General features: G+C 38.1%; 1 protein-coding gene across 1 annotated transcript in view; it reads right to left on the minus strand.

Moving 5' to 3' along the window:
- Window positions 1–1,229: 1,229 nt before the first annotated feature.
- The window catches only part of HAPLN1 (hyaluronan and proteoglycan link protein 1), a 73,400-nt gene continuing 52,199 nt past the window's right edge, over window positions 1,230–22,430 (minus strand). The window contains exons 3-5 of the mRNA XM_015571671.1: window positions 11,163–11,534; window positions 6,809–7,111; window positions 1,230–4,815 (exon numbers count right to left, since the gene is read on the minus strand). Of these exons, the coding sequence (XP_015427157.1) occupies window positions 4,526–4,815; window positions 6,809–7,111; window positions 11,163–11,534 (965 nt within the window). The 3' untranslated portion in view covers window positions 1,230–4,525. The remainder of the gene's footprint in view (window positions 4,816–6,808; window positions 7,112–11,162; window positions 11,535–22,430) is intronic.

Genomic DNA, 22,430 nt, shown 5'->3' on the forward strand with positions numbered 1-22,430 from the left:
AGTTTTGTTTGCTTCTCTAAGGACAAAGAAAATGTGTGTAGTGAATTTCCTCCCTGAGAGGGGCAATGTAGTCTGCTGTCAATGTCCTGCTATATCCTATCACCAGCTGAGAAGCAAAGACTACAGAGGCATTTTAAGTTGTGCCTCTAAATACTCCTAAGTGGACAGCCCAAGAAATCAAGACAGGAAAGGGAATATGCTTTTCTTACACTTTCAGTGTTAGTTTATCGTTAGTTCATCCACGTCTCCCTCATATTCTCCAATAATCTTTAGCTTTTATTATTTTCCTGGCATATCTGACTCTCCTGGACAGGGTCCTTTTTACTCAAGAATAATCTTAGTATTAAGCTTTGTCACGTGGTTGGGAACTAAAGACATTATATCTGAAAAGTTTAACTAGTTTTTATTTAAGCATGATGAGACTCCATAGGACTCTTCAGTACTAGTACCCAGTGGGTTTTGTATATGATCAGGTTATAGCAATACAAGAAATTTGCTGGCAAAGTAAAAATTATATACTTCATCTGTGTTAGAATTTAAACACTAAAAGAAGTTTAATTTCATCTTCTTGAACTTTCTTCTCCAAGGTTTTTCAATATATTCCAAATTAGAATGGGAAAAAATTTAAGTGCACTTTTTGTTTTAATATCAATGACTCAAACTGTTTTAGATGTGTTTGTGTTCAAGTCATTGTATCACCAATAGACTCTTGCACCTAATAATCTATTTCTACGTACTAAGAAAATCCAAAAACAACTTTCCACACTGAAATTTAGGAAAGGAATGGAAATATTAAAAAAATATGCCCCTTGTTATTGGAGTGGAAGAATTTTATTATATAAACAGAGATCTTTTAACTCAGAACTAATAATTGAAGTCATAAAGTATCTCAAGTATTTTAATCTAATCACCAACACAACAGATTTATGGAATTGCTAACCAATGAGCAAAATAAATTATACTTCGCATCATATAAAAAGAGAGAAAAAAAGCCATTAGATTCTGGGATAGTACTACTGTTGATTTAGCAACACCATAAACATACTCCTTTTTTTTCTTAACATTGCAAAAATCCCAGGAAATGGAAATTGCTATGTGTTTATAATTTGAACTCAAATGTATTACAAAAAAATGGGTAGATGCCTTCTTTAAAATAATGTATTTATAGCGTTTGACACAAAGAATAATAGCTAAGGTTATACAACTCAGAAGAATCAAAAGATACTGCATTAACACAAAATTGTCTTTTAATGTTTACCAGTTCATTGTATCTTACAGAAAATGAAAACATTATTTTTATAATACAGATTGGTTCTTTTCCTCCGATTTGTACTCTGTAGGTATTAAATGCCTTTAAATACTGCTTTTCCTTAATCAGGTGTCTTACTGACTTTTTGTATTTTTTATTTCTCTTGTTGTACATCATTGCTGCTCTGGCAGTAGTGAGCTGTGATACAGTTACCTTCTCAACAAAACTGTCAGTTATCCACTGATCATTCTTGATGCATTCTATGCTGAGAACTGATAATAATTCCCTTTTAATCCTCCCCTCCTAGTGGTCAGCTACTCCATAAGACCACCATATTCTTTGGAGCACTGAATCCAGAAACCCAGTATGGCTGCCAGCAACCAAATTGGAATCTCCTTTGAGTCTACTTTTAATTGCCAAAATAATAAGCGACTACATTATTGCATAAAATAAAACTTTACCAGGTACCGGCCCCCTTCCTATGCGAAAAAGTTTACACTTACACATACCATATTTGACTAAAAATTCCTGTGCTAAATCTGGCAGCAGTCATTAAGAGATGGCTTCCAGTGTTGCTGTGATTAACTTGCTTCCATTCCTATTGTCTTTTTACATCAATCCTTATTGTTTGGTTTTCAAATGAAGGTCTCCCGGTGAAACTTGCAGATAAACTTTGTTGCTTATATGGGCTACAAGTGTGAATTATGGACAAAATGATCCAAGCAAGATTTTCTAACCCTGAGTCCCATCTTATTTCTCTGGTAGTCTTGGAACCCAAGGCTTAGGAGCAATTTCTGAATTAGTCAATGTTGTACTGACTTTCAGTTCAGAAAGGTATTAGGATAACCTTTCTTTTTTCAATATTCTCAGTGATATATTGGGGAATAAAGTAGGAAAATAGACATTTGGTGGAAAAATGGAAAATGATAACATTAAAAAGACAAACCAAGAACTATTCAAGTAGAAGTCCAAAAGGGTAAGGAGATCCTCATCCTTTAGGGGAAATCAGAAGATAAAAATTCTGCCAGGCAGTATTTATTTTCTTTACAAGCTTAGAAAAATGGTGTGCTATCAGTTTAGATTTTAATCAGCTAAAAGTCAGTCCAGAGTTTTTGATCAGCACCAGTTCCTATACTAGTTAGTATTCAAAAGTTAAGAAATGGTAGCTACTATGCTTAACATTATAAAGGTAGAGCTTTGCAGCAATTAACTGAACATTATATATCTTCTTCAATATAAACTTGTCCCTACTTGCATTTCCAATAAAAATCTTATAACATGGGTAATAATCATTCAAGTATGGGCTTCCTCCAGTGAGCTCACCCCCATAGTTGAGGTGTTAGAGTCACTCTTTTGGAGATAATCCCATCTTTAAATAACATATTCATCTTATTATAGGCCATTCAGATATTTTTAATTTAAAAGTTCAAGTTCTATTTATATCAGCAATGTTTGAGTTAAACCTCACAATCTCTTTGGATTTATATTTGTAATTTTTGCACAATTTGCAAATCCAACCTAATGTAAAAATGTGCATGCATACACTGTCATCTTTTAATATTAAAGCATCTGAAAATTTCCAGCTATGCTTTTGATAAAAGAATTGATTTACTTTTATTTACAACATTTTATCTAGATAATGTAAGTAAAGTTATGGTTTTATTGACTTCCAATTGTTCTGTATCTTCCACACATGTAACTCTACATTTAGAGAGTACATTTATTAGAATTATTACAGAGCTTTAAATGCAACCACAATCAATTCAGGAAACAGATTTATTAACTCATGTTCACGGGAAGAAAATCTACATAAAAACATTCATGAAAGCACACCAGCTATGTCATACTTGGGCTATGATACTAAATCCCATTTATTAGAACTCATTGTGAAACAATGGGAAACCATAAAATGTAATTTGAATACAAATATTGGTCCCTGTGGGGTCTCAACAGTCATAAAAATATAGGAAAACAGAGCTTTATTTAAGATTGGAGCTGCTAATGCAAAAGTTGTTTTTCTGAAGCTGGTCTTACCTTTTCCCTTACAGCCCTGATGAATTTAGTGTAAACTCTATGATGACAGGTTCAGTGTTTCATTTACACCTAATGATGAACAGCAGGGACAGTGATATCATGGACCATATTTTCTTATGGAGGAAGGTTTAGAACTACTTGGTTGACATTTCCCCCCAACCACAGGCACCAGTTGGGCTTTCTAATGTACATACAAATAAAAAAAAATAAGAATTTTGAAAGTTGGGTCCTTATTTCTTGGTTAGGAAAGTGTGCAGTTATTCATTCCTTTTATGATTTAAATGTTTTAATGTAATGTAAATAAGAAGGAAATATTAAATAGTTTAAAGTTATTTTTATAGGACAATAACATTTCATAGGCTAACATAAAATCAAGCTGCTAAATTTTACAATATTTCTGTCCAGCAGTTTATCTATATAACTGCCCTGAGTAGATGCTAAATGCTGCTTAGCCAACGACCCTTAGAATTTAAATGTAACTCAGTAAAGCTACTCAAAAGATAACGCAATTCTTCTTAGGCGTGTGTAATTTTAATTAGAAGAAGGTAGAGTCTCTCATGGGTTAAATATTATCTGCTTATTTAAATTTCAGACTTCATACAAACGGGGTTATTAAGGAATGTTAACTGTGCTTTTCACTATGCATTGGAGTCCATATGAATTCTTCTTTTTTTTGGTCAAAAGGCAGGATGTTTGAAGAGTAAAATATTCTACTGGAGACTTGCTATAGGAACTTTTAGAAAAGTGTAGATGATCCCCCTGTGAGACTGAGTTTTGTGCCACCTCTCAGAATCTCAGTTTACGTAAAGAAGCCTTATGTCAAATCTGTTGCTCTAACTTGTTTCTTGTGCATTTCAAAATCGTACAAATGTGTAAAATTTGTGCTTGTGGAAGCTGCTGCTCCAGGTAACTTTCCTTTCCTTAACTTAGCCCTAGCAATCCTCAAATTATTGCATGCCCCGCCCATGAAAGGATGCTTCCTTGGGATGAGATAGCCTAAAGGGTTTGGCTCAAAAGCCACCTTAGGTAGGACTTTCCTTAAAATTATATTAATTTATAATATATATTGAATGATAGCTTTACAAAAACAAATTAATGAGTTGGTCTTTATGAAAATGACTCTTTACAGTAAGTAAAAAGGGGGTTATCACAGTTTTGGTAACTTGCATGAGTTCGTACGGAAAACAAAACCAAACACCTTTCACATGTTCTGAATGACGTGAACGCCGGTGCCCGGGGCGCTCAGTTGTACGCTCGGAAGCAGTAGGCGCCGTACAGCTTCTGCTTTTTGTCGGGGAAGCCGGCGAAGCGCACCGCCGCCTCGGTGGGGCTGCAGCGCCTCCGCGGCCGAGAGATGGGGTAGCGGACGCTGCCGTCCTCCAGCCAGCCCGCGTCGCAGCGGTCATAGCCCAGAAGCTTCCAGGCGGCGAACATCTGGCCCACTTTGGCAATCCGAGCACCGTCGCGGAGACAAGCTTGCACCGCTTCGTCGTAGGTCAGCTTGGTGGGGTGGATCAGGTAGTAGAAGCGGCCTGCGGGGAGGAGGAGAGGGGTCAATGGGCCGGCGTGCCACTGAGCCGCGCAGGGCGGGAAGGAGCCCCGGCACGCGTGGGTTCCCGTGGAGTGGGGCCTGGAGCAATGTCTGCAGAGGTTTGGGAACCTGGGATCTCAGTCAGATGTAGTGCCCCTGAGTCGCTCTCCATTAAATCAGCTGATTTTTCTTTGCCGCTTAATCCATGTTCAGACATGCCCTTTCACAGCTTTGAAAAGGGAAATGGGAAATGGCAGATGCAGTTTCTGTTCGCTAATTAGTGGCTAAAAGGCCCTTCTGTGGCGCTAGGGAGGACAGAAGTCCACGCTCAAAGCAAGGGCTATTGAAATTCTGGCTGTGGCGGGACTGAGCCCCGGCACAAGTTTCTGGAGAGGCAAAATTTGAATGTGAAAGGATCAAAAAACATTCTTGACATAAAAGTCTATTTTAAAGAAATCAAAGCCCTCAAGTCCTTTTCATTATAGGTATCAATAAGACATTCTTCTTCTTCAAAGACTACAGTATGAAAATGCAAAAAAAAAAAAGTACAGGAAGTCACTTGCCATAAATAATACTGGCTCAGACTGTGGGCCTAGTCTCTTTACTCCCTAGCAGAGGATGCATGTATTTATTTTTCCCAACTTTATTCTGTGGGAGCCTGATACCTAAGTGTTTGGGTTTTTGTTTTTTAATTTCACAAGAAAGAGCAAGTTAGTCTCACCCACTTACTGAATAGTGTTAATTACTGAGATTCCTTCAATATGTATACAATACATAAAATATGACATCAACTGACTGAAGTGACATATGCCAATTGAAGATTTCCTCAGACTTCATTTCCGGTAGAATATAATCACTCTCTTATCTGATATACATTGTAATGTAGTATCTCCTTACCCCTCATTAAACATAGATTATTGAAGTGTAAATCAATGCTTGCCAATTCTTTCTAGACTAAGATGATGTGGTTCTGAGAAAGAGTGGAGGTCGCTGGAACATTAGCTACTAGCGTTAGTTCTATCATCTACACCAGAGGTCAGCAAGCTACAACAGGAGTCAAATGAGGTTTCATTAGAACATAACCACACCTCTCCATTTAATATTGCCTATGGCTGCTTTTGTGTTACTATACACAAAGCTACATTGATTGAGTAGTTGACAAAGAGGCCATATGGCCCACAAAACAAGAAATATTTACTATCTGGCCCCATACAGAAAGTTTATTGATCCCTGATTCCTTGCAATTTTTTCCAAAACATGTCACCAGGGAACTTATGTACCAATGAAGGGGGTCAGAGTTTACTTCATGGGTGTGTGGCCTGTGCAGTGGCACATGGCCTCATGATTAGCTTACTGCCTTGCTGTCACCATCTTAAAATTCTCAGTGATTTTTGATCAAGGAACCAACATTTTCATCCCCACATTATGTGGCTGGGTCTGGATGGAGCAAGGTAGGGCTGGGAGTGATGTTGAAGGCAAAGAATCAGTCATCAACATGGAAGCAACCTGGATCTCTTTTCTTCTGCTTTCATCGGCAATGTTATTTCTATTTATTCTTTTTGCAAACTTCTCTTCATCGTGAGCTTTGCTGGTCACTTATGAATATCCTGACATTGTAAGTTAGTGAAGGGGAACATGACACAGAAGCCGCCCTTACTTCAACCTGGAGAGCTATACCCTAGGGAGGACACATGGTAGCAGCAGCATCCTTGCAATAAGAAACAGACCCCAGACAACATCATAGCTTAAACTATTTCATAGTAACAATCAGACGCAATAAAACCCAAGAATAGTGGAAGTCTACACTTTTGCTTGACTTTTGTGGATTTTTTAAAAAAATTAGAACATCAAAGAACTTTTTATATCTTTTCAAACTAGAGCAATACTTCAAAGCTTTTATCTTTTTAAGTAGATAAGATTGAAAGTCAAGTGTAGCGTCATAGTACCTATTAGTCTATGGTAAAGGGAAGAAGGCAGTACAGTTAATATCTTACCGTTGAAGTTGGATGTAAAGCAGAACACATCATATCTGCTTTTATCTTTATCCCAAAACCCATAGTTCCTGACACCGGGCACAGTGTTCTGGCCCCCGCAGGGCTCCCGGGGTTTGGTGATGGGGTATTGCACGGAGCCATCGCTGAGCCAGCCGGCGTTGCACCAGTCCAGCCCACCGCGCCAGGCATCATACAGCTGGTCGAAGGAGGCAATCACAGCATCCTGGTCCAGACAAGCCTGCTGTGCCTCATGAAAATTGAGATTATAGCGCCCCAGTCGTGGAAAGTAAGGGAATACCACACCTGTCCAAAGGAGAAAGCACGGGGTTATTAGTGGCACCAGAGTAACAGGTACAGGCAAATCACACTTTACTGGCAAAACAAAAACAAAAACAGAAACAGAAACAAAACCAAACCCTCTCAGCTCTAAGCATGTCCCAGTGTGCTATTTGCTTTGATAACTTCCATGATTGATCTCTTTTGCTAAGAGTTCAACTCAAGCCTTGAAATTCTCCTTTCTGAAATGATTCACCTGGAGATTATATTTTCCAAATAGCTCTCCTTGAGAATTTAACATCTGCTACTGGTTACTAAGCCTAAAAGTGTATTCCTGAGCTCCCTTTGTCTGGGAAAAAAAATCAATATGGAATACTAAGCATGGTAGGGGATGTAGAAATAGTGCTGAAAGAGAAGGTATGTGTCAAAATTCACAATGTTTTTTTCTTAGTAATTATTCTTATATAATTACTAATTCATTTAATATTGTATTTTAAATGCAAAAACAAAGATCAATTATTCAAATGTAGATACTAATATATAATTTGTTTTACACATGCTCCTAGAAACTTGCAGATAAGTAACTTTCACTTAGAAGGCTTCTGCTTTGGAGAAACCCAAAAGTGAAATCCTTTGCATATCTAACAAAAATCTAATTAAACAGTCTTATTTCATTAATAAAGCAGTTCTTTACTAGGAAAAACGCCTCCATAAAAAACATCATAGCTCTCTTATTTGTTTCAATTTTTACTATAGCCCTTCATCTCTTCCCCCCACCCCCCTCCGCCCCCATCCTATACAAGGTAGGTACAGAATAGACATCTGTTGATTCAGTTAATGCCAAAGAATTAAATATTTTAAAGGGCAAAACCTTTAGCAAATGTAAATGGTGTGACTTGGCACTTGGCTTTGCCTGGGAAGATACAATGGTTTTCGAAAAGCATGCTTTTCAGTCAAATAATCAAGAGGTGATGGAGTTGTCTTACAGCCTGCTGCACAATTACTTCAAAAGACACGGATTACATAAGAAAGCAAAGTTATACCATTTGCTGGACTTTAAGAAGGACCACTGCATCAAAATGTCTCCCCCATAGTTGCTAAAAGATAATTCAGTGCGATTGTTCAAGTCCTTGCCTTGGCTTTTTAGAATGTAATTAGAAATAATTAACATTTTACCATGTGGAATATAAAACATTGTCCCACTGACAGTAATTTGGTGAATTATATCACATGAGCTATTTTTTTATGAGACCACAGACCCTATTGAAGATGAATATGCAATTCACTAAGAGTGTAACCAGTATAGAGGAAATGTTTTCTTTTATAAGTTGTCCTGGAAGACTCTAGAGAGATTTCAATAGCCTGGATCAAGTCGCGTCCGCCGAAGGGTTCTGCAGGGCACGTTTGTCCCTCTGGGGCAGTCCAGCTGGCACTGTCCACTGCAGGCAAAGATCCAGGAAGGCTTCCCGATCCCATCCTGCCTTCTCAGGTTCTTGGCTGAGGGATCTGTAAGCTGAACCAGAGCCAAAATGAAGGAGGAAAAGGCTCCCCGGGTTGCCACTGCCCCCTGCAGTGACGATGGAAGGGAAGGCTGGAGGTGGCTCTACCTAAGAAGAGCCATGCCCAGGCATCTGGCTAAGAACCTAATTAGCGCCCTAAAGGAACGGCCACAGTGCTCCCTGCCCCCTGTGCCTTCCCTCTTCTTTCCTCAGCAGCCCCAGGAATGCTGCTATAAAAATACCTCATTTATCCAGTAGAGATTTCTTTAGCAGCTGAACATCAAGTGAGAGAAAATCTCAGTCTCTCAATGTGGAGAGAGGAAGAAATTATATGGTTTGAATTCCATTTCTCATATGGCTCAAGATGGTAACAGTGGAGAATGTAGAGTATTTTAATTTGAAATAATTAAAAAAACCATGACAATATTTTGGGTTTAAATTTATTGTATTATATTTAGGGACTTTCATGGGTGTTAGGAAAAACATTTCTTTAGTAATTAGTCCTTGATTAATCACTGAATGTTACTGATAAAATATTGATTCAGTTCTAAATCCAGTGTAACATATTTTGGAGTTTCTTTCAAATTTAACATAATTTCAAGCAAGTATTTCTTAAAGTAAAAATGAAACTCTATCTTAAAATTTTACTATTTTTCAATTATAAGAATAAATGATCAACTTACTGTTTTATTAACTTAAAAGATATACATACATTATAGTTAATGTTTGATGATGCTGGAAAGAACACATTTCTAGTACATCAAAGTTACTGTCTATGTTTTCCTCGGCCAAGAATTTAAAAGCTTCAGTGTATTGTACACGTTTAGTGCATACGTTTAAACACTCAGATGTTTCTTACAAGCGGGGCATTTCTGAACTACATGTTGGTTAGCATTCATTTATTTACTTATTTTACTTCCAGCTTGTTAAGATTTCAACATCTTAGACCATGATTACAGAAACCTTCCTGACTCTGGGAAAATGTGCAATTCCTACAGCTGAATTATGGAGCAAATGGTGATTGTCTTTATCCAGCACTTATAAAAAGTTAAACTTTCATGGGTATGAAGAAGGGTGTATACCTATTTTTCAAGTATAATGATTTTATACTTATATGTCAAGATACAATGAGAAGCTCTTTACTTTTCCGTAGAGGCCTGGTATGCATCACTACAAAAGGGATTAATGAGAATGATACATCACATGGAAATGAATAATATCAAATGATGGGAGTAGTTTCATCAGTCCAAATATGTTTTGAAAACACATTCTTTAAGATTTACAATTGCACAGTTCAATTCATCCTAGCTGTTAGCAAATATCAATTTGTTAGACATATGAAAGTTTTCATACCATGGTACATGTAGAAACTAAAGTAAATTGCAATAACTCCATAAAGTAAATATATTAAGTAATAAAAAGGCAGAGACCATGCAGCATAGCTTTACCTTCCTCTGTGCCTCTCATAGTGCCTGGCAGTGCTGTGTACATATGTAAAATTATTTTTCTATTTCTGAAAGTCCTCAGATTACATTTTTGTGTATTTGGGCTCAATTTCACCAATGTTCATGGATATTAATTTGAATTAATAAAAACTGAAAGCACAAGGTGGCTTTTGATCAGGAGCCAAGAACTACAACTAAGAGAGACGAGAAGATCATAAAAATGCACTTTACTCCATTGTGTAATTTATTAGATAAGTAAAGCTAATAGTTCTCCATTCATGTGACGGGGTCCTGAGGGCTTCAGAGGTTAGATTTTCCATGATGTGCTAGTGGACCAAACACATACTTTCCCAAAGGCACAGATCCATCCTAGGCTGTGAAAGGAGCTCCTAACAAGCGCACACTTACAGTTTATGTGCACAGAAAGAGGTTATTCTATCAGTGCAGCCGAAATGTATCCTCCAGGGCAAAGAAACTCGAATTCATGAATATAAGTTCTGAGATACGTGAGAAACCACACAGAAGAGTCTCCCTACTGGTGGGGCATTTAGAGTGTGTGTGGGCTTTGGGCAGAGGGGACACAGGAGGACAAGGACACTTTTTATTATTTAGCTTTATATACATTTTTGTTTTTGAATCTACTGAATGTAATATATATATATATACACAAAATTTTACCTTATTGTTAAATTAAGTTTTCACAGTTACTTTACAGAATACAATTGCATGTACTGCAGTTAGTAGATGTCCTTCACAAAACTTGTCATTATTTTGAAACTAAGATAATTTTAGAAGTATAATAAAAAAGTATCAAATCTGAATTTCTTAATAATTATGTAATAAGACTTAAATTTTGAATAGCATAAAGCAGTTTCTGAATATTATTAATTCAGTTACACTGCACATTTCTCCTATGTGCAAATGGCTTCAATGTTGCACATAAGCACTGTGTGTACACTTCAAATATGAAAGTTGGAATCATAGGCAGACTACAAAATGCAAAAGAATTGAAAAATATGCTATGAATGGACTTCCGGTCTCTCACATCATCATTATGGTAGCCACTGGTCATGAAAAACAAAGAGTAATGATTAATTATAGTTTCTAAGTTTGACATGATTTATAGATACTTACCTTGTAAATCTAATGATACCACAGCAGTATCATCTTCTAATCCTTCAATCACCTCACACTTATATTTCCCATAATCCTCCAGGGTGAGGTCTGTGATCACCAGGGAAGCATCGTTATCACTGCCTCCTTTCAGAAACACTCTCCCCTGGTAGCCGCCATAGGCTTTCCTGTGGTATCCCATGGAAACAAAAACGTCCACTTCCTTGAGGTAATCTGAAGTTAGCTTGGTCCACTTAATTCGGATTTTGTGGGTTCCTGAGCCAAATGCCGTAGGGTCTCGAAAAAATTTACATGGCAGTGTAACATTGCCACCTCTGTGTGAGAACACCTTGGCTTGTTCTGCTTCCACAAGTAGATGGGGGCCATTTTCTGCTGTAATTTAAAAAAGAAAGAAAAGAACAATTAAGATGCGTGTAGACATTTTGATGAAATGAAATATGCTACCAGGGTATCCGATGAACAGCAACATTGGGTGATAAGCATCTTTGCATTGTTGAGCAGTAGTCTCTGAGCCACCTAGAAAGGTACCTCTGATACTTAGAGGGCATAAAGTAGCTATGTCTTTTACTAGTAAACCATTGAAAAAAGGAAAAATGTGCACTGTAATCACTAAGAAGTATTGGGTATAAAGCTCCATAGTCACCTGAAGTTTGGTGATTTCATAATAAATTTTGTTTTTTACATTTAAATATAAAAATATAAAAACAAGATGAAGAGAAATGACAAAATACCATGGCTATTTCAATAATACAAACCAAAAATTTGTAGGCAAACTTTTTTCTCTTCCTCGGTGAGTTTTCTAATTACAATATATCTGTATTGTATTTATGAAAAAAAGTATAAAACTTAATATAAACCAAAAATTTTGTAGGCAAACTTTTCTCTTCCTAGGTGAGCTTTCTAATTACAATAAATCTGTATTGTATTTATGAAAAAAAGTATAAAACAACATGATTAACTTTTATTTTACTTCTGGCCAAATAACTTAGAATAGCCTTACACATGGCCTCTATTCAAATATATACCCGTGATTAAAATGTCATTCTGGAGCATTTTAAGCAGCATGCACATATATTATTTTCACAAAAGGCATTTTTAGCAAAGGCTTTATAAAACCTGCAGATTTTGAAACATATTCCTCAAAACATGAATGTTAAAAGTGTATCCAAAGTTATACCTATTTTCTGATTAACCAAATAATTACTTCTTTATTCCCTTAAAGCTCCTTCTACTCCCTCTCTCTTTGTTTCCTGCTATTTCTTATTTAACAGTTATCTTATCACATCTACCTTTCATTTCCTTGCCCTTTTGCTTTCCTCGTCCCTCCTCCAAGGACTTTATTGCCTTCCAGAGAGCACTGCAGTGCTCTAAGCTTGCCAAGTCAGCAGGGCTGCGGTTCGCTAGAGAACCTGCTGTTATTTTCAGATCTTGGCTTTCTCTGGGGTTTCCCCTGGTTAGCTCATTGTGCCTCTGACCTTGACAAGGTCTCTTGAGGATGTGCAGGATTTGAAAATGAGAAAGTGATATAAGAACTCCTGGAAGCACAAAGCTTCTCATCTATGCACAGCTTTCAAAGGCTGCCAAGACGGCCTTGCATGTAGCCCTTCCTGCCTCAGGCAGGTGGGTACTGAGTAACTTCTGGCCATGAATCATTTAAGATACACAAGGTACCATGAAGAGTGGCCACTCATCTCCAGGCAGATCTCAAAATGTATTCAATGGCATGCCTAGGATTCAGATTTTAAAATATAAAACTGTACAAAAATAGATACAATGGTTTTATTTTTATCATATAGCAAACAGAATTATGTAATATTGAAAAACAAACATAATTTCATGTATAAGTCAGCCCCAATCCTCAGAAACTGAAAAGTTTAACAAAGCCATTAATAATCCCACTTTGAATAGATTTAAAAAAAGAGGAGAGATGACAATTGCTTAATTAAAATGAATTCAGATCATTAAGCATTTCCTTTAGGTTCTATTTTTTATTTTCTTATTTTAGGACCATGGAATTAGAGGAGATGAAAAGTAAATATCTCCCACTCTATCCTACATGTAATTTTCCCCTGGGTGTGGCTCAGTTGATTGAACATCCTTCTGTGCGCTGAGAGGTCACTGGTTCAATTCTGTACCAGAGCACATGCCTGAGTTGTGGGCTCCATGCCCAGCAGGGGGAATGCAGGAGAAAGCAGATCGATGTTTCTCTCATCGATGTTTTCTCTCTCTCCCTCTCCCTTCCTCAATAAAAATATATTTTTAAAAAGAGGTTGCAGTTTCATGATTCTTCTAAGCTTTGTAAAGTCAAAACTAATGCCCAAATGCACTGGAATAGGGGTATTACAATAGTTAGGCACAGGGCTTTAATGTGATAAAGACTTTGTTGTAGCTTCATCTCCTTAATTTATTGGGTGTGTAGCCTTGAGCACGTTCTGCAACATATAAATCCCAATTTTATTGTATGTGAATTAGGGTAGTAATATCTACTAGAGTAGACACATAAACCACTTAAAATAATGGCTCACCCAAAGTGTCTACTCACTACTAACTGTTCCTACTGCATATACTTTCCACAATATTTCTCAAATATTACACTGCCTGATATTGAGAATAATTTTGGCATATACTAACCTATATTGTCATTTACTTATACATTTTTGATCCATATGGAGTAAAAAATATACAAAATACCACCTCCATTATACAGGAAACTTGGAAATTATTGTGTGGTTTAGCATAATCATAAGGTGTTCCAGAATGAATACAAGATCTGAGTGTTTTATAAATTAAAGAGTTAAAGCAAAGATCAAAACTCTCGTGCAAAGGACTGAGACTTCTAATTTTTTTCTGTGGTTAACTGTAAATCATCTTGTAGTATTTTAGAAGTATAAGCTTCTGATTTTTTTTAGGCACTGTTTATTTTACTCCAGCATTGTGAGTAGATGGTGACTTTGTGCTATACTATTGAGAACTGAGCAGGCACCAATAATGCACTGGTTTCCCACAAAACAATGTTTCTAATCAGCCAGAGTGTACAAATTTCTACCATTTTTATTTTTATCTTTTGGGGGGCTAGGTGCCAAAAGTAATAGATGCCAGAAATCTCTGACTGAAATTCAAAGAACCCTAAGAAAGATGTGTAAATTGTAACACATTGAGTGACTGAGAACCATGTTCATTAACCTAAAGTCCTGACTTGACCTGTTGAGAATACCTTATTTTTTTAGTTTGCTTGTCTTTAGAAGATCCACAGTGAAAATTATAGAGCATTGAAGGTGGAGGGGAAGTGGCCTGTTGCAGAACAGGTGAGATGTAGGCATGAGCACTGGCCAGTGAGTCAGGAGCTCTGGGTTCCATTGCAGGCTCTACCAGGATTTAGCTATTTGAGTGACAGATCTGTCATGTGGACACTGAGTTTAAGATTCTTTCAGATTGCTATGGTAAGCTGTCATGGTAGTGATCAGCCAGGAAACACATTAAACTGGAGAGGAAGAGGGAAGGCACAAAAAGCAGGAAGGGGACTGAGTGCTGATGACAAACTGGGCTGTCTTGCCTAGAGAAAGTCTTGAATCTGATCACTGGATGCAAAAACCTGGACCCTTAAATTTATGTTTAAATCAAAACTGCTTGATCAACATGCAGTTGCAAAGCAAATATAATGTAAAAGATAAAAATAAACCTTGATAACCAGAATGAGTATTGCTTGTTTTCCTTTATATATATACAAACAAACAAGGAAGCTTATATGTGCTTATTTTGGGGATTTCAACTCTTCTTAAGTTCAATTTGTAAGTTACATAAGTTTCCTATTTCTATTAGTGAGTTTCAATGACACTGACTTGAAATTTTGATGCCCTTCAGAGACCACAGTTGTCTCCAGGGGAAACAGCAGGACCTCGTTATTATTTTACAAATTTTGTGAAAACCAGGACACTGTTCAGTTTCACCAAATTATAAAAGCCGTGGCATGACCAAAGGACTGATCTTTGTATTGCTTTATAATTTGGGTGAAGTCTTTCAAACAGTAGAAAAAGTAGGTAGTTGCCGAAAAACAATTTAGAAATATGGTATTGGGTTATTTATTGTTCTTAGTTTTATTCAAAATATAATCTTTTTTTTTGCCATTCCTTGCCAAAAAAAATCCAAAGGTAACAGAAAGAGGAGAAGGTGCTACAGATCAAAGTTTTCTTTTCAAAATAAATTATGGATTTTCAAATAACCCATCTTGGTTGGTTACTTTCTCACTGGTGTATAGATGAAGTAGTCTACAGACTTTTGGACTTCCTAGACCCATAAAATGTAAAAAGGAAAAACGAAAAATTGGTGACTATAATATGGCTGAATAAGGTACTAAACTAGGACATTAAAAATACCCCCCTCTACCACCATCATCTGAATTTTTTTTTATTGTGGAAAAATATACATAGCATTTGCCATTCTAAGCATTCTAAAGAGTACACATTTCAATGGCATTAATTACTTTCGCCATGTTGTGCAACTATCCCCACTACCTATTTCCAAAGGGTTTCATCACCCCAAACGGAAAGCTAATTCCTCCCTGATATTCCAAACTGGGAGGCAGAGGCTCAACTGTCAGCTCCATGATGAGTCATTTGAAAAAAACTGCACAGGTTTTAAAAATAGTTCCTTATTTTTGTGACATCTGTTCTCACTGTAGTGGGTTTGGATGTGTAAGACTAACACTTGGGAAGCTGTTACTTTCATGAGGGTAGCCAAAGCTGCCCGAGGATGAGCAGCCAGAACGGATTTGTATCCTAACTGCTGTGCCTGCCACAGTCTCCTGAAAACAATCTCTCTGCCTCCTCTCCATGCCTTGTTCACATTGCTCCTTTCACAGCAACATAAGGCCTGGCACGCGCTGGTGTCCGTGACTGGCATCGACCTGTGTGCCTAGAGCCTGTGCTTAGCTGTAGCAGTAGACATGGACACCTACTATTGCTCTATGCAATTAGATAGCTCTCAAAAATTCAATATACGTGTTAAAGATCCAGCCTTTACTGTCCTTTTGTGTGTGTGTCTCTTTTTGTTTACGCTTTTCTAAAAAAAATATATTTTTATTGATTTCAAGAGGAGGGGAGAGGGAGAGAGAGATAGAAACATCAATAATGGGAGAGGCCACCTCCTACATGCCCCCAGATGGGGATCGAGCCCCCAAACTGGGCATGTGCCCTGGTTCATAGGTGGAGACTCACCACTGAGCAACATGGCTAGGCTTTACTGTCCTTTTGGAGAGCTGATTACTTTTAATTTGTCAGAGACAGAGCTTTAGTTTCTGCCCCAGCTACTCCTGAATGCAAAGGACTCTGAGGCTCTCTAGGACTCAGCGCTTCAGGAAGGGCTGACCTGAAGGGGGCAGGAGAGGAGCTTTAATGAGGATCCAATTTGCCCTTTGCCCTCAACTACTTGACTTGCGTTTGAGACCTTCTTGGATTTGTCCTTAGCCTGTCTTTGCTTTCATCAGAAGTTCAAACTCTGCTCTAAGAATATGTGGTGCTCCCACCATTTGTATAAATAATAAAAAAAGGTATATCTGCATAAACTCTGTCTGAAAGGATTTACCAGAAACTAATAACCTCGGTAGCCTATAGAAAAGTGAGGTAAATGTCTCTTTGAGCAAGCATGTCAAACTCAAAGGCTAACACGGGCAAAATAAACGAGGCATGCACCCGTGGGCCAAGAATTTGACATGCTTGCCTAAGAGGAATCTTGGGAGAGTTTCACAGAGTATACTTGCACATTTTTGAAATTTCGAACCATGTGAATGTATCACCTATGCACAAACTAAATGAAAATGGTATGAAAAGAAATTAAATAGTTGAGGGAATTTAACAAACAAACAAACCTTATCTGAGTATCTCTAGAAAAGATACTTAAGCTGGTAACAAAATTGCTATATACAGTGGGGGGGCCTTGACTTACGAGTGTCCCAACTAACGAGTTTGTTGAGATATGAGCTGTCTCTCAGCCAATTTTTTGCTTTGAGTTGTGAGCTAAAATTCGGGTTACGAGCCAGCTTCAGATACCCGACTGCTAGTTGGCGCAGCAAACGTCACAGAGAACGCCACAACATCGGCCCAGCATCACGTGTCTCACTCGTTCACTTTAAGATTTGACATACGAGTAATTTGAGTTAAGAGCTCCGTCACGGAACGAATTCAACTCGTAAGTCAAGGCCCCACTGTATTGTCATTATTGAAGGAGTATATATTTGCAGAAGACCTATTGATCTTTTAATACAATGCTATCTTTAAATATGTCTTTAAAACATGAAAAATTTATCTCATATTCCATATTCCTTAAAGATGTTATTGCCAAAGGTCCTCACTGTTGTCTAGTTTTGAACTATAAAGGAAAAGCCCAATGCTGAAAATGGGGTAAGTGAAGGTTGCTCTTTGCTTACTGCTGTTTTTCACCATTGGTGATCTTGCCTTTGGTCTCACAGGCAATACAAATTTACTTCTCTCCTCCATCCCAACCCCTACCCCTACCTTCTCTCTAACCATGGTAGAGTCTCTGTGCCCTGCTGTTTCCCTTCAATCTACAGCTGGACCAAATTGTGTTTTTACAATGTCTTTAAGTGGCATGTGTCCTTTCGGTCAAGACCTTCATCAGATGACCTGATGTGCCACAAAGCATCCTCTTAGGTATTGACCATATCCATCTTCCTTCCTTGCCTTAAGCTCAATTGTTTCTCTAATGGGAAATTACCCAACACCAAGATATAGTATTGTTTTGGATGATGGTAACCACAAATGTATACCATGTTATTATTATATCCAAGTTTCAGAGTAAAAAGTAAGGATAAATGCTATCACTATTTTAGAGCCGAGAGGTTGATCTATGGCAATATTTAAAAAATTTAGAAACAGTGAAACTTTTTCTCCCCAAAGGATATTTTAGACAAACCTTTGTAATATAAATGCGACAAAAGGTGAGCTTCTCTGCTTCAAATGTGCATCAAGAGTTCCCCTCCCTCCAATAGTTCTAGGGGGTCAATTGAACACAGTTTAATAAAAATCACTGTGCTGAGATACAAACTTGAAACTGTTAATATCCTGAAAAAAAAATGTTTTGTTTTTTCTTAATTCTCTTTTTGTACCAGAAGTAGGATAAGTGACTTAGGCTCTGTTCTGCTGATTAAGTTCTATGTGAGTTTTTATCTTTTCACATTAATTATTATTTCATCTGTTTGGTTTTTTTTTTAGCAGAGAGTGTTTATTGGTTAAGTAAATACTCTATGCCCCTTACATGGTGACCCTTAACCTCTCTGTGCCTCAGTTTCCTCATCAGTAGAGTTAAGCCACCTTCTTCGGATCCTGGTGAGAGTTATGAGGTCATATGTTGAGAACTCCCTCCTGCCTGGCACACTGTGAGTGCCCAGAAAAGCTGGCTCTAACTAACATGAGTCACTGAGTGTCCAAAGTGTGGCAGGTATGCAACAGCTTCTACCTTCCACACGGCCTTCTTTACCTGTGCTCTTTCAGAGGCATTTCCTAGAAGCTACTGTTTCTGAGAAAGTCACATCTTACCAACTCTTGATGATTCTCTAAATACATTGGTTCTCACCGGGACAAGAGTGCATTTCAGGACCACCAACTAAGAAGCCTTTAAACAGCGGTTCTCAACCTGTGGGTCGCGAGCCCTTTGGCCGTCGAACGACCCTTTCACAGGGGTCGCCTAAGACCATCCTGCATATAAGATATTTACATGACGATTCATAACAGTAGCAACATTACAGCTATGAAGTAGCAACGAAAATAATTTTATAGTTGGGTCACAACATGAGGAACTGTATTTACAGGGCCAGAAGGTTGAGAACCACTGCTTTAAAAGAAATCTATCTGAATCTATATAATCCAACTTCTTTCTGCCGCCTCTTGAGTTTCCTTGTGGGTTCCAGACAGTCATCATTGGGGGACGGGGGTGGAATGTGTTTACACAGCTGCCACCCCACCCCTGCCTCATTCCTCTAACTCAGTGGTTCTCAACCTTGGCTGCACATTAGAATCACCTGGGAATCTTTTTAAAATCCTGATTTCTGGGCCTCATCCTCTGGAAATTCTGTTTCTTTGTTACTCATGTTGTGGCCCCACCCCATAACAAAGAAACAGAATTTCCGAAGGAGGAGGCCCAGAAATCAGGATTTTAAAAAGATTCCCAGGTGATTCTAATGTGCAGCCAAGGTTGCGAACCACTGCTCCAACCCCTCTGAAGAATCACCACGGTGACCTGTAGGAAAAGTTTCTCCCAGGTCCAAGACCAAGATCTTTTTTTAATAGTGATTTGATTTCTTTTGGAACATAATTATATTAATTGAATGGAATAAAACGGGGGGCCGATTTACCCACTGCTTTACTCAAAAGGTTTTAAGAAAAGGTGTATGGAGGCTGTATGGCTCCTGTATGAGGAGCACAGGAGCTGGCCTGCCTGAGCTTGACTCTCAGCTTCACTGCATAATAACCTTTTGACCCGGAGGCGAGTGACTGAACCTGTCTCAACTTCAGTGAAGATAACCACCTTTCTCCAGTGTTGCGGGGAGGGCTGAATGAGATGCCTCAGGTAATGTACTTTCCATTGTGCATCACACTGTAATGTAAGTATGTTAGTATTATTGCCACGGCTATGTCCAGCACGACTTGTCCCAGAAACTAGAGACAATCTTAGTGTTTTGTCAACTCAGAGTTGTCTGTCTTGGTTAATAATTTTCAGAATTTACATTGATCCATGTTATCAAAGGTTTGTGGGTAAAGAAATAGATTTAATTCTTATATTTTAGACTTAGAATAAGCAAATTGGGTTATCATAGCTATAAAGAGATTAAGAATGCATTACAGGAAAATAAATTGGAAAATAAAATTTGAACATTTCACTAACATGGTGAATGACATTCTTAATATAAACATACTTTGCAGGATTTTAACTATAATGGAGGCTTGTTTCCAAAGGTATGGGGAAACCAAAACATTAGCCTGAGTCATTCTTCTTCATTAAGTTGTAATTAACCACACAGTCCTTAATTATTGGAAATGTCTTCATGTGGTTGAAGGGTAGATCTCAAATCTACTTGTCTCCACTCAGACCACTTCCACTTTGTGGTGAAGTATAAGGTCAAGCTATCTGTAATTTTCAGAAAGGACACTGTTGGTTAATGTCTTCACTTAGTATAAAATATACCAAATAATAGTGTCACAGAGTCAATCCTGGAGGCCAAAGGGATCTTGTGATTCTTTATTTAATAAGCAATCATGAAATGATGGCATTCAGTGTGCCGAGTATTAAATTTAGTGCTCAAATAAAATGAAAGGTAAGTCAAACACAAATGCCCAGGTGGGCAAGGCTGAGGGAGCACCACTGTCCTGAGGACAGCAGCGAGTGGGAAGGACATGCCCATTCTGATGCATGAACTGGCTCCCACTGATGTTGTCCAATGGGAATGCAGGCTAAAAGATAGCACATCTTTGAATTTTTCAACAGACAAAAGGTTTTAATGTTAAAAAAAAATCCCCCATCTTAAAATGTATGCAACTAACTTAAACTTTGGGAAAAAATTATATGAGAGAAAGTGGCCACATATCAGTGATGAGGATTCAGACTTGGAGAACATTTGCATCTGGGAAGCTACACATCCCCCTTGTGCCCACCTGTTGGTGCTGTGGGTCTCCAGATCTCAGACCAGGGTCATCTCCTTGCCTCTATCTGCATTTCCTCCTTTTCCAGGTGATCTCGTCTAGTCTCATGGCTATAAATACCACTTATGTGCTAACAATTGCAAACTTTCTAGTAGTTCATTTTTCCTGAATATCAAACTTAGGAAACCAACTACCTGCTGGTCATAAATTGCATGTCCAATAGATAACTTGAGTCCCCCCTCCTTTGTCCAAATCTGTTCTCCCAATCTTCCTCAATGTAGTTTATGCCCAGCAACTACTTACCGAAATTGTATATCAATCTATAATCATTTCATTCCTTGATTTTACTATTTATAATCATTGTGTATGTGTATATAGGTATAATTATATGTGTACATATCTAGTGTAGCAGCTATATAGTTGAAGAAAGATATTACCGCATTTGACTTATGTCCATAATTTAAAGATACTGCTTTTCTGAATGCTTCTGTTTAAGGTAATAATATGTAATGTTATCTTCTCTCTGTAGAATTCCATAATTTTCCTTATAGCAGTTATCATAATCAATAGTTTTAAATCCACAGAAATGTCTGTCTCTCACTAGACTATAAGCTCAAAGAAGACAAAGCCATGTGTTCTGTTTATTATTCCATCCCCAGTGGCTATGTATAATAGGTGCTTGTTCTACACTGAATGTTTATTCCCCTCCCCCCACCACTAGCAAACTCATTTGTTGAAACCTGATCCCCTATATGAAGACATTTGAAGGTAGGGCCTTTGGGAGATGGTTAGTTCATGAGGGTGGAACCCTTAGAAATGGGATTAGTACCCTATAGAAGAGACCTGGGAGAGATCCCTTGACCCCCTCAGTGATTTCAGGACACAGAGAAAAAATGACAATTTATGAACTAGAGAGCCAGCTTTCACCAGACACTGAATCTGCCAGCACCATATTTTTGGAGTTCCCAGCCTCCAAAACTGTGACAAATAAATTTCTGTTGTTTATTAGCCACCCAGTATATGGTACTTTGCTGTAACAGCATGAATAAGTGTGTAAATGTATGTGTGCAGTATGTGAGTATTTTTACATCCGGTATAATAAAAAGCTAATATGCAAATCGACAGAATGGCAAAATGACCAGTTGCAACTATGCACACTGACCACCAGGGGGCAGACACTCAATGCAGGAGCTGTCCCCTGGTGGTCATTGCACTCCCACAGGGGAGCACTGCTTGGCTCACAGCTGGAGAGCCCAGCAGTGGTGGCAGGAGCCTCTCCCAGCTCTGCAGCAGCGCTAAGGATGTCTAACTGACGGCTTAGGCCTGTGGAGAGCAGGCCTACACCATCAGGTGGACATCCCCCAAAGGCTCCCGGACTGCGAGGGGACACAGGCTTGGCTCAGGGACATACACATACACACACACACACACACACACACACACACACCATGCATGAATTTCGTGCGCTGGGCCACTAGGATGTATATATCTGCCTATATATACATTTTCCTTCTGGACTCCTTTATTATATTTGTATGGTGATATTCTTAGTTTGACCAAATGATAAGCCTGTATTCAAGGTAGTAGGTTCTTCTGACATTTTTGGTTTCATGTCCTA

Source organism: Myotis davidii, unplaced genomic scaffold (genome assembly GCF_000327345.1).
Source record: "Myotis davidii unplaced genomic scaffold, ASM32734v1 scaffold44, whole genome shotgun sequence".
NCBI classification, from domain to species: Eukaryota; Metazoa; Chordata; class Mammalia; order Chiroptera; family Vespertilionidae; genus Myotis; species Myotis davidii.